Source organism: Staurois parvus, unplaced genomic scaffold (genome assembly GCF_062004578.1).
Source record: "Staurois parvus isolate SC_StPar_1 unplaced genomic scaffold, SC_StPar_1.0 ptg000750l, whole genome shotgun sequence".
NCBI lineage: Eukaryota > Metazoa > Chordata > Amphibia > Anura > Ranidae > Staurois > Staurois parvus.
This window is the reverse complement of record NW_028318546.1, coordinates 2655754-2673729: the sequence shown is the minus strand read 5'-3', so window position 1 is coordinate 2673729 and position 17976 is coordinate 2655754. Positions and strand designations below refer to the sequence as shown.

At 39.3% G+C, this 17976-nt stretch overlaps 1 protein-coding gene across 1 annotated transcript in view; it reads left to right on the top strand.

Moving 5' to 3' along the window:
• The window catches only part of LOC149445026 (IgGFc-binding protein-like), a 136621-nt gene that overhangs the window by 33251 nt on the left and 85394 nt on the right, over positions 1–17976 (top strand). The window contains exon 5 of the mRNA XM_089654295.1: positions 16014–16057. Within this exon, the coding sequence (XP_089510421.1) occupies positions 16014–16057 (44 nt within the window). The remainder of the gene's footprint in view (positions 1–16013; positions 16058–17976) is intronic.

Below are 17976 nucleotides of genomic sequence, written 5' to 3'. Positions count from 1 at the left end.
TTCCACCTGAATTCTGGGTTGGACTGTGAATGGGGGAAGTACAGGTGCTGCAGAAGTTGTGGGCTGCCAATCAGGATTTGCAAGTACAGCCAGAAGGATACTATGGGCTCTATGAGTCTGTGTTTGAATTCTTGGTGGCTGCGAGACACTACTTGTGCTTGCCACTGCACCAGCTTGTACTGCATTTATGGGACTCTGCATGTCACCAGGTGATACTGCAGTGCTGGTATGTAAAAGACCAGGATGTACTAGGCCTCTGGCGCTGGCCAGTTCACCAAAAGGTAGTGTGGCACTAGTACTGGTACTTTGCTGCAAATGAGAATCATCATGAAATTGTAACACCTCAGCAACCTGAGCACATATGACCTTAGCAGGGACTTCTTCCCCATAGTCTGAGCTATCTGTCAGAGTGCCACTGCTCTCTACAGGCTCGTATTCTGAGCCTAATTCTGTCAGTGAGGCTTCCTCTTTGCTTTTACCTGACATACTTGGAATCCTGTAGACCTCTTCACTTTGTCATTTTGGCCACTAAATTTCTAGGTACCTAATGTGACTCACAGGAAAAACAGCACCTGGCTGTCAGGAGCTGCTTGAACTGCTACAAAAAATATACCTGCTAGTGCTAGCAGAGATCAGGACTGATCTTGCTAACCTTGCAGTTTTGTGTGTACTATGATCTACTGACACTGCACTTGCTGGGGGGGTTGGCCAAGTGGGCTAAATGCAGGTGCTGGTAGGTGTTGGGGTTGATCCTGCTAATAATGCATTTATGGGGACACTGTACTATTGTGAACGCTAGTATAGTTCTGATCTGATCAAAGATATTGATCCATTCAGACACTATAATAGCAATGGAGGCTTATAGTGTGTATGTAAGCGTATTCTTGGCAATCAAAGGGCTAAGTGTGATGGTAAAGTAGTGGCGGGCAATCTGATGCCATCTGGGAGGGAGGCTAACTGATGCTATCTGAAGTTGCCCCTGACACTAATACAGTGATCAGTAAAAAAATTCTGTACACTGTACTAATGACACTGGTGACAGGGCAATGAAATGGTCAACTGGGGGGCAATCAGGGAGTTAAATGTGACCTAACTTTTTAAGTGTCAGTGTGCTGCTTTTACTCATGTGGATCTGCTTTTTTCTCTCTCTGAACTGGAATGTGCTCCAGAGAGAGAAAGTCGCATTATTTCCTGTGCCTGTGTTCTGTAAACACAGACACAGGATGAGTTTTGATTCAGTAAAACTGATCAGCAGGTCCAGTCTAAACATCATTGGCCTGGATTTGGTGAGTGATAGGTGCTGTACTAAATCACAGCACCACTGGCCATGGCCCGAGAATACGTCGGGAGTGCTGATCATGTTTATATACATGATTTTGCGCAGGGAGTCCACCCTGTAACAGCAAAACTGCTATAGGGCAGACTTCAAGTGGTTAAAGATGACCACACATTATTAGAACAGTGGCTCAAAGTAGTTAAAGTGTGGTAATCCACTTTTAGTGGCCATGCACTTAGTTGCCTTATGTAGCACTATCCCCTTAAAGGTTGCTTAGTAATTGTTTTGTGTTCCCTGTCAATCTCTCTCTGCTGACACCGCTGTGCTCTTGTGACCAAAGTAAATCACAACTGCAAAATGGACTCACAAAAATTAGGATAAACCAAAATGAAGTTTATATTGGAATTAAAGGTAACTTAGTCAAAAAGAACAAAATGACATTGATATATGCAGCAAATATAATCACTCTTCGTAATTGTAAGCAAAAAGTAACAACATTCACCATGAAGCAACAATAACTGTTAGTAGGCCTGCATCCAAAAATAATCCACTGCCTCCAACCTGAGGGGACTGTCGAATCCCCAGTGAGCAAAAAACAATTATCAAGAAACCGGTAAGCTCACTGTGGGTCCTCAGAACTAGATGATAAAGATTAGATGTGAAGTAAAGATAATTCTCATTTAAAACTGAGCACTGTCCCTTTAAGAACACTACAATGTGTTCTACACACTCCTTGGGCCCAAGTTGGTATGAAGTTGAGTTGAGGTGTGGAATATAGTTCCTTGGGATGGTAACACAAAGATAGTGAAGGAACAAGGGAGACTGAACACTTTTCCTCTTGATGGTAGCGAATTAGGGCGGGGTCCCCTTTAAAGCAGCAAACATGGGACAAGCTTGAAGTAATGATCAGCAACAATTGGCACATAAATGTCTATTGGCAAAAGACAGCTCCATCTGTAAATTATAGGCACAGATAAGCAGTAATGGGAATCCTGCTTTGTTGAAAAAGTGAAACTTGTTTAAATTGGCACTGCTGTATCCTGGCCTGCAACTGTATGTCCTGCGGTCAGCTTGTATGATTAAACTGTAATGTAGATGTATCTCAATGATGGAGTCTGTGCGAACTAGGCTGCACACTGAGACAACTATGTGTATTGTTCACAGTTGTGTTGTAGATGGCTAAGGTGGCAAGCTGTCAGTATTCACTTGGTTAGTGGGTACATGGGTCTCTCTCACCCGAACAAGTAGTCTGGCAGATCATAGCGGTCTGTCTCTCTCTGCAAATGGGGTCAGTCCATGGACTCCCCAGTTCAGACTCGGCGTCCCGTCTGGTCTCCTGTCTGATTGGCCTGCTGGGCAGTGTGAATCCAACACAACAAACACTTTTCTCCTGTGCTAGGAAAAGAGTCAGTAGACCCAATAGCAGTGTTCTGGAATTTTCTGGAATATGCACTTCTTGCTGCCCTCAACAGACCGGGGTGGTCCAAATACACTGGATGCAAATGGAGAAACAGAAAAAGGGTGCACCGACCTAGTGCATTATTGTTTAAAATATTTATTGAAGAAATAAAGTAAGTATCATACTCACAATAGACATAAAAACACAGGCATGTCAAAGTGAACAAGATGTATGATCCAAACAACATCCATAAGATGGAACCCTGGATGACCAACTGGCTAACACGTTTCGAGGACACAACCTCTTCCTCAGAGCCACTGAGACTGAGCGGTCAGTAGGATCTTTCTACTCTTCCTTTCTCTCCAACTCTGGCTCCGTGGCCTAGTACAGCTCTTCAGCTGTCAGCACATCTCCTTCAGTCTCTCCCCGCATTCTCCTGGCCAGTCTCCCAGGCTTTGATATTTATATGCTCCCACCCACACCCTACCTCTCTTGGGAAATGTAGTCTCTGCTATACAGTATGCAAGTTTCAGAGGGCTGTTCTGTCAATGGGAGGGATACTGAATGGCAGACCACCACCATCTAATGTCCATTTTAATGTATTGCAAGTAATAGCATTTCAATGGGTTACACTTAGAACACCTAACAAGACACACATAGGGGTTGATTTACTAAAACTGGAAAGTGCAAAATCTGGTGTAGCTCTGCTTAGAAGCTAATCGGCTTTCAATTTTTTTTGTCAAAGCTTAATTGAACAAGCTGAGTATGCACTCCATTAGATTCATTGGAGGACAGGTGAGACAATATGAGTCTTTTAGATGTCCCTGATGACGCATTAAAGAAAACCTGCCATAAAAAATTGCATTGCGTAAGGGAATTTTTGTTCCCTATGTGATGAAAAAAAAGTTTAGTACAAAAAAAAAATACTTTTAAAAAGCGTAAATATATAAAAGTTACACCCAAGCACTTAAAATCCCCCCAAAAAGATTTGAACCCCCTCATCCCCAAATGCATGCATTTATGAACATAAATGCAAGTGTTGGGGGAGCCTATGTGCAAAAACGTCAATTGTGACACACGTCACATATCACTATGCAGGCTGGGGTGAGATCAATAATCTAGGGTCATTATGTATGGTTGACCCTAAACTGATGACCTGTAGGGGCTTTAAAAGTATTGCCTGTGGAAAATATAGGGAGCTGAAGTTTATTGCTATTTCATGGGTGCATGCAGATTTTAGGTTTGACATATTGGGTATCTATTTACTCAGCACAAACTCATCTTTTTTTATTTTGCTAAAAATTGGCTAATTTATTGTGTTTGTGTGCCCTAACACTCACTTTAGTGCATGTTTTAATGACATTTTGCATTTCCTAAACTGTTGCACTAATATTGTGACATAAAAAATTAGAACTACCAATATTTTATACTATAGGGTGTTTGCTTTCATAAAATTTATCATGTTTTAGGGTTTATGCAAGGCTCAGACCCAAAATGATTTTATATACGTGTGCAAAAAATGCAAAAACAACTTTGGGAAGAGTAAAGGTTAAATAAGCTGAAGCTGATACCTCCATCCACACATACACTATATTGGCAAAAGTATTGGGACAACCCTCCAAGTCATTGGACTCAAGTGTTCCAATCACCTTCATGGCCACATGTGTATACAATCAAGAACCTAGGCTTGCAAACTGCTTCTACAAACATTTGTGAAAGAATGGGTCACTCTCAGGAGCTCAGTGAATTCAAGCGTGGTACCATGATAGGTTGTCACCTGTGCAATAAGTCCATCTGTGAAATTTCCTTTCTACTGAATATTCCACAGTCAACTGTTAGTGGTATTATAAGAAAATGGAAGCAACTGGGAACAACAGCAACTCAGCCAATAACAGCCACAAAGTGGTAGGTCACCTAAATCACAGAGCAGGGTCAGCACATGCTAAAGCGCACAGGGCACAGAAGTCACCAACTATCCGCAGAGTCAACAGCTAAAGACCTCCAAACTTTGTGTGGCCTTCAGATTAGCACAACAACAGTGCATAGAGAGCTTCATGGAATGGGTTTCCATGGCTGAGCAGCTGCATCCAAGCCTTATATCACCAAGTGCACTGCATAGCATTGGGATGCAGTGGTGTAAAGCACACCACCACTGGACTCTAGAGCAGTGGAGACATGTTCTCTGCAGTGAATGCTTCTCTGTCTGGCAATCTGATGGACATGTCTTAGTTTGGTGGTTATGACAATGGTACTTGCCTGACTGCATTGTGCCAAATGTAAATTTTGGTGGAAGGGGGATTATGGTGTGGGGTTGTTTTTCAGGGGTTGGGCTTAGCCCCTTAGTTCCAGTGAAGGAAACTATTAAGGCATCAACATACCAATATTTTGGATAAAGACAAGAATGAGCGAGATTGGGGTGGAAGAATTTGAGTGGCCTGCACAGATCCTGACCTCAACCTGATAGAACACCTTTGGGATGAATTAGAGTGGAGACTGAAAGCCAGGCCTTCTCATCAGACATCAGTGCTTGACCTCACAAATGCGCTTCTGGAAGAATGGTCAAACATTTCCATAGACACACTCCTAAACCTTGTGGACAGCCTTCCCAGAAGAAATGAAGCTGTTAGAGCTGCAAAGGGTGAGCCAACTCAAAATTGAACCCTATGGACTAAGACTGGGATGTCATTAACGTCCATGTGCGTGTAAAGGCAGGTGTCCCAATACTTTTGGCAATATATATTGTATGTACAACTATCCCTTTAGGATTTGCTGAAGATTTAGGTCCCCCTATAGTCCTGTACAACCAAGCATCATACATTTCCTCATTCGGACTTGCACCAGGAGGCTTGCCTGAAGAGCCTCTCAGCCCTGACCCAAATTTAACCCACTTCTAGCTATCACACCAAGGCTGCTACTGAGCCCTCCTCTCTGACAATCAGAATTGTAGCTCCCCCTAGCTAACTAGGAGGGTGCTACACATAGCCAGTGGTTTACAGCAGTCAGTTCATAACTGCCTCTACTTTTCCCAGGTCTATTTTAGCATACAAAATAACTTATTCTTCACAACCTGGTTATTCTGGAAAATAAAAAAAACCCAGAATTTTGCTTGCATGTGATTGGATGATGGAAGACAGCAGAGCTTCCCCTCATTTACTAAGCTCTGAAGTAACTGCACTTGCAAAGTGCACACTATATTAGCCTTTACTAACGCAACCTCAATGTTTTATAGACCTAGGATTTATCTTTACATGTTTCATGAAATGATGGTGGGTGGGAATCTCGAAGAATGACTAGTCAATAAAAAATCACAATGCCATATTCTTGTGCGCCGATCTAACTTGATCCAACAAGAAGGAAGTGTGGGGTGGGGACCATCAGAGGATACCACTTCAAGAATGGACAATGCTTCAATTAATCATGTCCCTGATATCCAATTATTCCCAAAAGAGAAAAAGGATAAGAAGGAATCTGTACATCATATCTCATTGAATAGTTGCAGAAAGTTCTCTCTGCTCCCCTGGTGTGTGCAGGTAGCTTATAATCTGCTTATGGTTTACCAAACCCTAGTACATTAACACGTGAACACAATTTTTAAATAAAACCTTTCAGTTTTCTTTACACACCTTATTTTAGACAAGTTGATGTCATCAGTGAGTATTTGTGCTTCTCTATGCAATGGAGGCATATCTTGGCTGGTTGGAGGGGCTGCCATGGTGTTGTATAAAGTTTTCTGAAAACTTCACAGCCCCCTGCCTCAGTACTCCTTTCAAGAACCCTCAGCCCTGATGCAAGAAATGAACTGGCCCTTCGAGGTACTTATATAAATATATAAATACCTTGATGAGTGTACGTAAGTCTGGGTGAATGAGCATTCCTAGGCAGGCTGCATTTTTAGCTGTAATGCTAAGCCTCCATGATTAAAGGAAGTGAAATCCAGTGACTGAAAGGGGATGGCCAAGGACAGTCAGGCTGGGGAGGAAAGTGCTAGATGATGCTGAAGGGTCACCAGCCAGGAAAAAAAAGAAATGGGCACTGACCTGCTGCAATGCACACATATATTTTTGGGCCATCATAGAGGAAATAAAGCTCTTCTATTGCAGTGACATTTTTTTAGCCTGACATAGTCACCTTATCATATAAAATAACGTACATGTAGTTACATTTTACTGCAATCTAAATAAAACTAAAATTTTTGGTGGGATATTTGCTGATAATTAATGATAGGTGAATTTGCCCAGGTTTGATTCACTAATGGTTTGGCAAATCTTGTTTGAAATTTGGCAAACCCTAACTTAGAGGTGAATCCCATTGAAGTCTATGTGTGGTAAATTTTGTTAAGTTCTGGACATTTTTATGACTTATAGGCAAATTACCCTCCAAAAAAGGCATTGGAAGCAGGGCGATGCAACATTTTTTTTCCCAAGTACTGTACTTTGGGCAGAGTGTGTTTTTAGGTGGTTTTGAGTACATCACTGTAAATGCAAGAATTCTAAATAGCATGCTTGGAGAATGCCCTAAAGCTGTACAAGGTGTTACGGAACAATGCAATTTTTTATGGATAATGACTGGCAGCTCATATTTAGAACTGATTTTTTTTGCTATCATTTACAATTATCTTGCCTTACATACAGAATTATCACCCAAATCTTACTGATTTCAGTTTGAAAAATTGATTTTTTTCAGATAGCTTTAGGTAGCCATACATGTTTATTTTCATCCAATGGTAATAGATCCTCTTTGACTGCTTGATAAAATTGTTGTTTAGATTGCCGTGGCGTGGCTGTCACTGTTGCAAAACTGTTCTACTGCTGGCTGATTTCTATCAAGCTCTCATTAGGCATTAAGAGACCATACATGCTGCACCAATGTAAAATTGCCCAGCAGCAGGACATTTTTAAATGGCAAGACAAGGCAAACATTGACTCAGAGCACAGGCTGGGGCTTTACTACAAGAATTGCTGTAGCGGATACAGCTGTGTAAAACTAGCAGCAGGACAGTTTTACCAGGGAAAAGGCCTAACCAGTTTATACTTATTTTATGTATGGGAAAAGGGTGTGTGGTGAATGTGAGTAATAGAATGTAAGATGGTTTAGGTGTACTCTGTTCTTGCAATATTAGTTGTTTTTTGTTTTTGTTTTTTGCAAATTATGCAGTAATGCTCTGCGAATAAAAGAAAGATGGCCAGTAAAAAGTGAATGCTGTGGTTGGGCACCCCTAGTTTAAAGAAGACCTATAAACATAAAATAGAGATCGAAGAACCCCTCAAGATAAATGAAAATTCCAAAATACCTCACCCTAAAGCCCACTTTTTTAAGGGAAGCATGGGTGCAAAAAAGCAGTTTTTATGAAAATAAATGCCCTACCAACATAAAGTAAAAAAAAAATATAACCCAAATAAATGAAACCCCCAAAATACTGTTCCCCTGAAGCAAAATGGAATATTAAAGAGGTCTTGTAGCAAAAACAAAAGTTTGATAAGGACAGAACAGAAGCTAAAAGTGACCACAAATCAACCAAAAAATAAAATGAAAAACTACAAAAACAATATTAAAAACAAAAAAGGCAGCAAAGTGGTTGATTGTCTTAAGTGCTAGCAATCAGAATTAAAGTTCAGATTTCTAACCTAGCCATCATTCTAAGGCCATGCAGTGCATTGTTGTTTTAAAAGAAATTCTCAGTGTATAGGAAAATGTCACTAGTTAGCAGGATCCAAATTAAATGAAATAAAAGCACTTTAATGAAGAGTCTTTGCAAGTGCTGGGCTGGGCTATTAGGGGCCTCAAGATAATAAATATAAAAATAAACATAAATAAAAGTATCTACAGTTAAAATGTAAATATGTTGTCTATTTTTAATGACTTGCTAACCGTGTTATAGCTGAATGATGGCTTCAGTGCTGTTGTCAAGTTCTGGGAAGGCGCCTCTGTGATCACTGTGTCCTACGGATACAGGTGATCACGTGATGATGTAAAAGGCCAATCACAGTGGCCTTTTACCACATGATCAGCCATGTCCAATGACACAGCAGATCACAGAGTAAATTATCGGCAGCACTTTCCTTACTCTGTCACAGAGTGAGGAAAGTACTATCAATAACCGTCAAATGTGATGGTTCACAGATCAGCACCGATGATCAGTGCCCTGCAGTGCAGCCCAGCAGTGCCACCCACCAGTGGCCAGCAGTGCCACCCACCAGTACCCATCAGTGCCCAGCAGTGCCCCCCAGCAGTGCTGTACAAGCAGTTGCACCCATCAGTGTCCATCAGTGCCACCCATCAGTGCCCAGCAGTGCTGCCAGTCAGTCTAAAGCTTTAAAGTGCAATCCACGTGGATACAAACATTCATAATACATACAACACATACCAAGATGGCCAATGCTCCAAGCTCCGGCCACGGTGGCATGACGTCAGCATGTAAGGCTTTACCCAACGCGTTTTGTACGAGTGGGCGTACCCCTGAGGATGTGCATGCACACGAAATTCATTGGGTGGAGCCTTACGTGCTGACGTCACGCCGCCACGGCCAGAGGTCGGAGTGGCTACCATCTTGGTATGTGTTGTATACACATATGAATGTTTGTTTCCACACGGATTGTATTTTAAAGCTTTTAATAAATTACTACACTATATGCCATACCTTGGGCTCCTGTGGTGAGCATTTCCCTCTAGGAGGATCCTTTTATTGGTTTCCATAAGTCTATTCTTTGGAGAAGTCCGGTCCCTGTATATGGCTTTGTGAGATCTTCTATAGGATCAGCACAAATGCTACTATACCAGTAGGATTCTGGTGAGTGCATATCCATAAGAGGTGTTGGATCCCCACACTGAATTATGAGCACCTTTTGAATATCCCACTCAGTCTTGCTGTACCTTGTAGTACCACAGAATTCTTCACCAGACGATGAGCACTAATACTTATATCACTTTGGTATTGCTGTGATTTGTAGTACCACAGACATTTTGGGGTTTATTTACTAATGCTGGAGAGTCCAAAATCAGACTCCCTTCTGCATCGAAACCAATCAGCTTCTAACCTCAGCTTGTTCAATGAAGCTTTGGCAATGAAACCTGGAAGCTGATTGGTTTCTATGCAGAAGGGAGTCTGATTTTGGACTCTCCAGCTTTAGTAAATAAACCCCTTTATGTCTATCACATGGGTATTGCTAAGACTTGTAGTACCACAGACATTTTATTTGAATTTTACTTTTTAATATTTGGCCAGTTACATGTGCAATATATTAAGACAGTGTGACATGATTTAATAATATTGTTGGTGTTCTGTTGGCTCCAATCTAAGCATTGATAGTGTGATCTCTGTAATTTACAGTTGTGATGAGATAGCGATAACTTCAACCTCAGTTGTATACCACAGTCAGTGACTCAATCAGAATGACATCTTGTAGACCTTGTGAAGTTTATTCCATAAACTGAGAGAATCTTACAACAATGAAATTCCATAGGTCAAAAGAACATACTGTTTCTTGCTCCATGCCATGAGGCTTGCTGCAATGCATTTCTGGGAAAGGGGGAGGACTATCTATGCAACATTAGCTAAACCAAAGGAAAGGGAGGAGCAGAGACAAAATATAGAAAACATGTAAAGGCATGTGACAGTCAATATGACAGTCATGTGAAACATGACAGTTGGTTCACTGTATTCACCATAGCATTTAATATTTTGCACTGCACTTTTATTTATATGATATCAAAATAAAATGACAGGGATAGAAAAAATACGGTGCAAGTGAAACAATGTGACAAAACAACAAAAAGTACCAACATTGTAATAAAAGTATCAAAATTCTTCAAACAGTGAAAAAAATTCCAAGTGTTCATTATTCCTCCTTCATCATCACAAACCTTCTTAGCATACTGGGTACACATAAGCACCTCCACCAATGATAGAAATTTCACTAACCATCTCATTTGCCTCTATCTTTCAAGACAGGACAAAGTTATTTTTACAAACTAGGAGTTTCATTGTTTAGCAGAATGATTTCCAGCAATACAAGATCCGGAGTTGGAGGTTCCTTATATTGGCTTCTCTGCATAGCACATCCTCACTGTATAAACCAAAAGAAAAACCACACAGTGCTCCACACTGTGGATGGGCTTGCTGCCCTGCTTTAACACACATGCTTTGTCACAAACGTGCTTCCGGACTTTGCTTTGATTTCATCATTGAAGACTTTATCAAGGCTATATATTTATTCCTCTTACACAGCACAGCCAGGTAGATGGACTTACAGTTGGAAATATGGAGGTGTATTTCTGATACATTTAATTGGCTCCTGCCAGTCCCTTTTCTTGTTAGAGTGTTCCTATACAGGGGATTGCAAAGGCTTCTACCAAGTCAAATTCAGATACTTTAACTTGGACTGCAAAAAAACAGATTTTAATAAATGTAGAGCTCCATTAACTTGTGTCTTTCATATTGTTCTGGAATTCAGCTTTAACAGAATGACTTTTTGTTTGGCCCATGGAGATATACTGATAGTAACCCTTCAACCATGCACAGTTTTGTTTTTCTTTCATTTAAACCTAAACTGAATGGACAGGTAAAACCTCTGGCAATTACTCCTGTCTGTGACCACATTAAGAAGATTTTCTTCAATATCCAGTTTCTGGTGTAGGTGTAGACATTGTCAATGGCACAGACATGCGGAAAGTCTTATAAAAATGTTTTTTTCCAGAATGATTTAATATCAGCATATACTAATTAGCATGCTCCAATTATAAATGGTGTATATTTGTGTAACATTTTAAAATGTTTTAAGAAGATAAGAAAAATGAGTAGTAATAAAATAAACAAAGTACCTAGCCCCATTTACAATTCCATTAGATTACATGAAATTAGTATCAGCACAAGGTTTATATGTCTAGATTGCTTGCAGATAAATTCCATCCTCGATAAAAGGAATATGACCAGTCCCTCCCAGCTCTTATAATACTTTAACTAGTGAGTATCTTATACTATATTACATGCAAGTGTAAACTTCAAGTCACCTCCACCATGCTGCTTGAATGACAGGGAAGTAACATTACAAATGGGGCGTTTTTGGAGTTTTGCATTGTGTCTGATTTACTTATTTATTCTGAAAGTTAAAAGGTAAGTAAATACATTTTTTTTAAATTTCTTATTCCATTAAAAATATTACCTACAATTTCCTGGTATTGTAATGTTTTACCAATTTTTAGTAGGATTACCTGCCTAAAAGTGTCAAACAATAGTATATTCTCAAGCAACAAGCATTACTTATTACAGTACCTCCTTGGAACAGGAATACAGTATGTGGTTTATGCTGTTTGGCAACAAATAATTCAGTTTATATAAAAGAAACAGACACATTATATTATGAGTCAGTTTATAAATATTTTCAGGAATAGTAAGGCTGTTCACACATTTCCATTGTGGTGTTCATTTATGTTCATTTTACCCTGAATTTTGATATGCATTTCTATGTGTATTTATGTGTATTTTTATGTATTCTGTGCTACTTTGAAGGGGTATTGTCAGCCAATGAAAGTTTCAGTAAAGTATAAATTGCGTTAGGAAGCGATCGTTGTCATATGTTTTAAAATCATCAAATGCAAGTTACATGTATTTTACTGTACTGTACTACCATCAATAGGGCCTACAATGCTCATTGACACCCTAAAAATGGGACTACACTTTTTTGCCCAATAAACTGTTCGTCCAGGCTGCATACAAATGTGAACTAGCTCCATTAAAACAATAGTAATACTATATCTGCAATATTTGTAGAGAAGACAGGTGCAAGGATGCTGATTTGCTATTGAAGTTATGAATCCTCAGTGAAAAAAATGTGTGAATATTCACAGAAAGCATCTACATGTGGGGTATCGAAAGTGAACAGGAATTTGATTTTCATTTGATTGGATAATTTAAGTCTATATTCACATTTTTTGTGAATATTGAAAGATTACTTTAGCAAATCAGTCTAAACTCTTTTAGTAAATTAGCCTCAAAGTTTAATGAATTTTTGATAAAAATGTCCTCTCTTGATTTATCCAAGGACAAGAGAGTATGTACTGTGATTTGTTGTTCTATATATTTCAACTAATAAACAATAAAATAATTACTATTTTTGACCATCTGTAGTGCAAATTTTGTCTACTAAATAAATAGAAATCGAACATTATTTTTTTTGTTGGGTAACAAATACCTTTCAAAGTGTGCAATATTTTGAAAAGAACTATTTTAAAAGCTCTTTGAATGGAAAGAACAATTTTGCTTAAAATAAAATAAACTGCATTGACTTTACAGTATTCCATGTACTTGCAAAAAAAACCCAGCAATTTACTGTTCTTGGGCAATAAATGACGCCTCTGTTCATTTTTTTGCTCTGTCACAAAAGAACATTGCTTTATCTCAAAAGGAAAGCATTTTATTCCATTTCAGGACATACTCTGATAAACTAGTTTTCTTGCACTGTCCCAGTCATACTCATTTTTTCTATCAAAATATGTTGTGATAAACAGGATACAAAAATCAGTTTAGAGTTACAAGGAAAAAACATTTGAGAAAAGAGTGTTACCTAAAATAAGCCATGGTTCCTATTAACAAAGCTATCTTGATCAAGGGCTGCTTTTAAAGTGGGTAGCTCCAGTGCAAGTGATGCTAGTCTCATCTCTCATATATGTCAGTCTGAAATTGTGAGCTGACATTTTCAGACTTTTTTTTTCCTCCCAAAGGTTTAACACCTATTAATTTCAAAACATTTTTGTTAGCTCTGAAAATATTGTGAGTGAAGCAGGTGCTGTATGCATGAGTAGGGCACATGAGCAAAGTGCAGCCATCCCAGATGAAAAAGAACCAGGCCAAATAAGTTCACATTAAATTTAAATGGGGCAGAATTTCTAACTTTGGCCAAGTCATTACCCACGTAGTGGACAGAAGAATTTTTGAATATCGAAAAACAAAAAAACAAAAAATGATACTATCTACATGAGGTAATAATCAAACTTGATGATCATAGAAAATATTAGCATGCAAAACCAACTTGCATAATTAAAAGGATAATGAACTTTAATTACTCCAGTGCCTTGATTAAAAGTACCATTATATTACCCGTGTTTCCCCGAAAATAAGACACTGTCTTATATTTTTTTGGGCTCAAAAAAACACACTAGGTCTTATTTTCATTTTTATCAAATGTTCATATTTTCATTATTTTTTAAATGTCCAGGTGTGGACAGGGGGTGCGGAGGTGAGCTGCAGGGAGTTGTGGATGAGGGTTACTATGGAGAGGGCCGGTTGATGACAGTTGTGAGCTGCAGTCAGGTGTTGCAGGGGTGACTTGACAGGTGCGTTTCAGACAGGGTGCAGATATGAGCCACAGACAGGGTGAAGGGGTGAATTGCAGACGGGGAATGCAGAGGTGAGCTGTGGCCAGGGGGTGCAGAGCTGACCTGTGGCTGGGGGGTGCAAAGGTGGGTTGCAACTCAGCTCACCTCTGCACCTCCCCAGCCGCAGCTCACCTATGCACCCTGTCTAAAATAGTGGTAGTGAGCGCTTCTCTATAATAGCAGCTAGAACACTCAGGCAACCATATAAAAACCTTTTGTATAAAGTAAACAGTAGTAAAGTGCAGCGCTAAGTAGGTAAAATCAAATTAAGAATACAGTCAGATACACTATGTAGTTAAAATAATCCATAGTGCCAGTAAACGTATCTTTCTTGCGGTATTCCAAAAATGGAAGAATAAATTAGCAAATTATGCGCTTACCAGAAGCGCATGGATCATGCGCATTATGATAGCCAAAGCCAGGGGCATCAAGGTAATAAGGTATGCATCCGGGGATCCGCCTCCAAGTGGACAGCTCAGCAGTAACAGAATGGTGTGTGTTCCAGTGGCCTCCTTTAAGGAGCAGCAGGGTCAGCCACCTGATCGCCGGAATTCCCCTTCTCTGGATGGTGAGGTACTTCCCAGGGTCTGCATACTTAAAAGCTCCATGAAGGAGCCATAAAGGAAGTGCCCATAGCGTAATATTGCCAATAAAATATTCAATTTATTAAGTAAAAAAATGACAATAAAAAGGTACACTGGCCAGTAAATCCAAGCGGCCACCGAACCAGTAAAAGGCTCCGGTGGCTAAATGCTACAGTGTGTTGACTCCCTGTCTGCAACTCACCTGACACAATTTACCTCTGCTACACCTGACTGCTTTGATCTGCAGCTCACCTTTGCACATCCCCCCTCCCCCTCCACTGCCCTCATATGGTTAGCTAGCTTTGCAAAACGCAGCTGTCAGCAGCCAGCCCCTCTCTATAGTAACTCCCATTTCGGGTCCTATCCTCCCACACAGTACACCAAGTGCACTTACTCACCGCTCCGCCTTTTCCCCACTGCCCGTTGATCACCCCTGGGGCATCGGCTTCCATGCATTAGACTGCAGGAGGAGATGCCCCACACCTAAACACACTGCATATTGCACCCGCAGATATCTGTTCCTTCCCTGTCCCACAGTGAGTACAGAGGTAGGGAGGTTCTGTGGGAGCGGATGGTGCTGTCACTTCAGCCGCGCTTCTGTGTTTTTAAGAGACAGTCGATATGGGTGTGCACAGGGCCAGTGCTGGATGTGGCGGAATGGCGTTCCGCCATGTTCCAGCTGAAAAAAAGCCCTGATCACAACTAGGTCTTATTTTCAGGGTAGGTCTTATACTTTAGCAATTCCCAAAAATAGCACTAGGTCTTATTTTTGGGGTAGGTCTTTTTTTAGGGGAAACAGGGTATATAGTGATAATATGGGTATACTATTTTGCCATTAACAAGTGTTACACAATTCTTATTTAAAGTGCTATACATTTTGTGTACAGTAGATTTGCAAATTGTCTTAATTTTTCATTAAATTTCTGGTTATATTTGATTTTATTTAAAAGCTTAAAACCAAACTCCCAAACTGTGTATTTAATTCTGGATAAAGCAGAAAAGAGTTTGAGCCTTGGTTATGTTTTTATTGCTATATGTTAGGCCAGGAAGAGATAGACACACAAAAAAATTAAGCAAATAAACAACATTTTTAGTAGATGAGAAAATGATGCAGGGATATCAATTCTTTGTGAAAATAATCTTAAGTTTTATAAGGTGAAAGCACCATTTATAAGTTGTATATCAACAGATTTGTGAATGTTTCTAGGGTCTAGGTTTATGCCTGGCTGTAGTAACTGGATAAAACCAATGTACCAGGAACCATGTTCTAGAAAATTACTTGTGATCATGATTTGGATATGAGTTATCTCATTACCAAAGTAAAGCACTTAATATTAGTAGAGAGTTTCAATAAAAAAGCCTATGATAGATGATGACCTTGCAGTGTGGCTCAAAACACCATATGGAATGCTTGGGACCCTACTGGCGGTAACAAACACTTATCAATACTTTCCTTTTTAAGTATTTTGTGGCTTTAGTAGTGATCTTTTTAGCAAAACTTTACTTTTGTAATGCATGGTATGACAAGACTTGCAAATATCTCTGTCAGGTGTACACCAAGAAATAATAATAATAAAGGATATAAATGCACTCAAGTTTCCTTTCAAATGTTATTATAAATATAAATATACAGCACTCTTTACCAGAATAGTTCCCTTCCCTCCCCAAGACATATAAGTTAAAACAGACAATTGTTGAAACTCTCCCAGGAAGTTTATCAGTTAAACAAACAAAGTAGGAGGCATATCAAAGGAGATGTATTGATCCTTAAGGATCCTGGGCTTGTGTTTCTTTCTGCTTTTTTTTTTTCTCTCATCTCCAACTTCTAACATTCTGCTAAAACATTGTAATAGTACTGCTCGGACCTTGAAGAAGGGGACATACCCTGAAAGCTTGTCCTCAAAATTGTATGTTAGTGCAAATAAAAAAAGTATCATGGACAGTACTCAATTGTTTCTGTCGCAAGTGCTCTAATACGGCTACAATCACCTCAAGCATAAGGACCCTGAAAATGATTAAACTACCGTCCATAATTCTTAGGTCTGTCATAGATGGAGTGATTTTCTTTCCTTCAACCAGGAAAGAACAATTACTCAATTCCCCCACGGTGCTATTGTGTTCTCCTGGTGGGGGGAGCCATCCCAGCTGGGAGAACACACAGTGATTTTTGCTAATGGCTGTAGCCACTGGCAATAATTGCATGCAGAATCCAACAGGCTGGTTGTACCCAAGTTGATTGATCAATCAACTTAGATACAATCAGTCCACCCTTACATGGTTCAAACTGAACCGTCTATGGCTAAGTTTAGACAGATATGGCTTCCTAGATCAAAATTTTATGTAAATATTATGAAATATGGATTTGTACATAGGCTATTCATTCAATAAATTCAAAAAATACATTTGTTCACATGCAATAATAAATGTACCACTAACTGCTGCTTGCACTATTAGCTTTTATGTTTAACCACTTGGCCTCCTGAGGTCCCCCCCCCCCCGTCTGACCAGGCTTTTTTTTGCTATTCGGCGCTGCACTATTTCAACTTTTAATGCAATGCTGTACCCAAACAAAATTTTTGTCCTTTTTTTCACACACATAGAGCTTTCTTTTAGTGGTATTTGATCACCTGTGCGCTTTTTATTTTTTGTGCTATAAACAAAAAAAGACCGAACATTTTGAAAAAAAACCCCAATATTTTTTACTTTTGGCTATAAAAAATATATAGTAAACTCAAAGTTAGTCATAAATTTAGGCCAAAATGTATTCTGCTATATGTTTTTGGTAAAAAAAATCCCAATAAGTGTATATTGATTGCTTTGTGTGAAAGTTATAGCATCTACAAACTATGGTATAGATACTGCAATTTACGCCATTTTTTTGCTATACAGCGCTGTGCTAACTGACAATTGTGTGGTCATGCAATACTGTACATAAATTAAATTTACGTCCTTCTTTTCACACAAATAGAGCTTTCTTTTGGTGGTATTTGATCACCTCTGGGGTTTTTTTTTGTGCTATATTTAAAAAAAGACTGAACATTTGGGAAAATAATGATATTTTCTCATTTCTGTCATAACAAATATCCAAAAAAATCAAATTTCATCATACATCTAGGCCAAAATGTCTGGTAATAAAAATCCAATAACTGCATATTAATTGGTTTGTGTGAAAGTTATAGCATCTACAAACTATGGTATAGATAATGGAATTTACACAGCTTTTACTTTTACTGCAGTGCTAAAATACCAGGACAGTACAAACACCCCCAAATGATACCTTTTTGGAAAGTAGACACCCTAAGCTATCTGCTGAGAGACATGTTGAGTCCATGGAAGATTTATTTTTT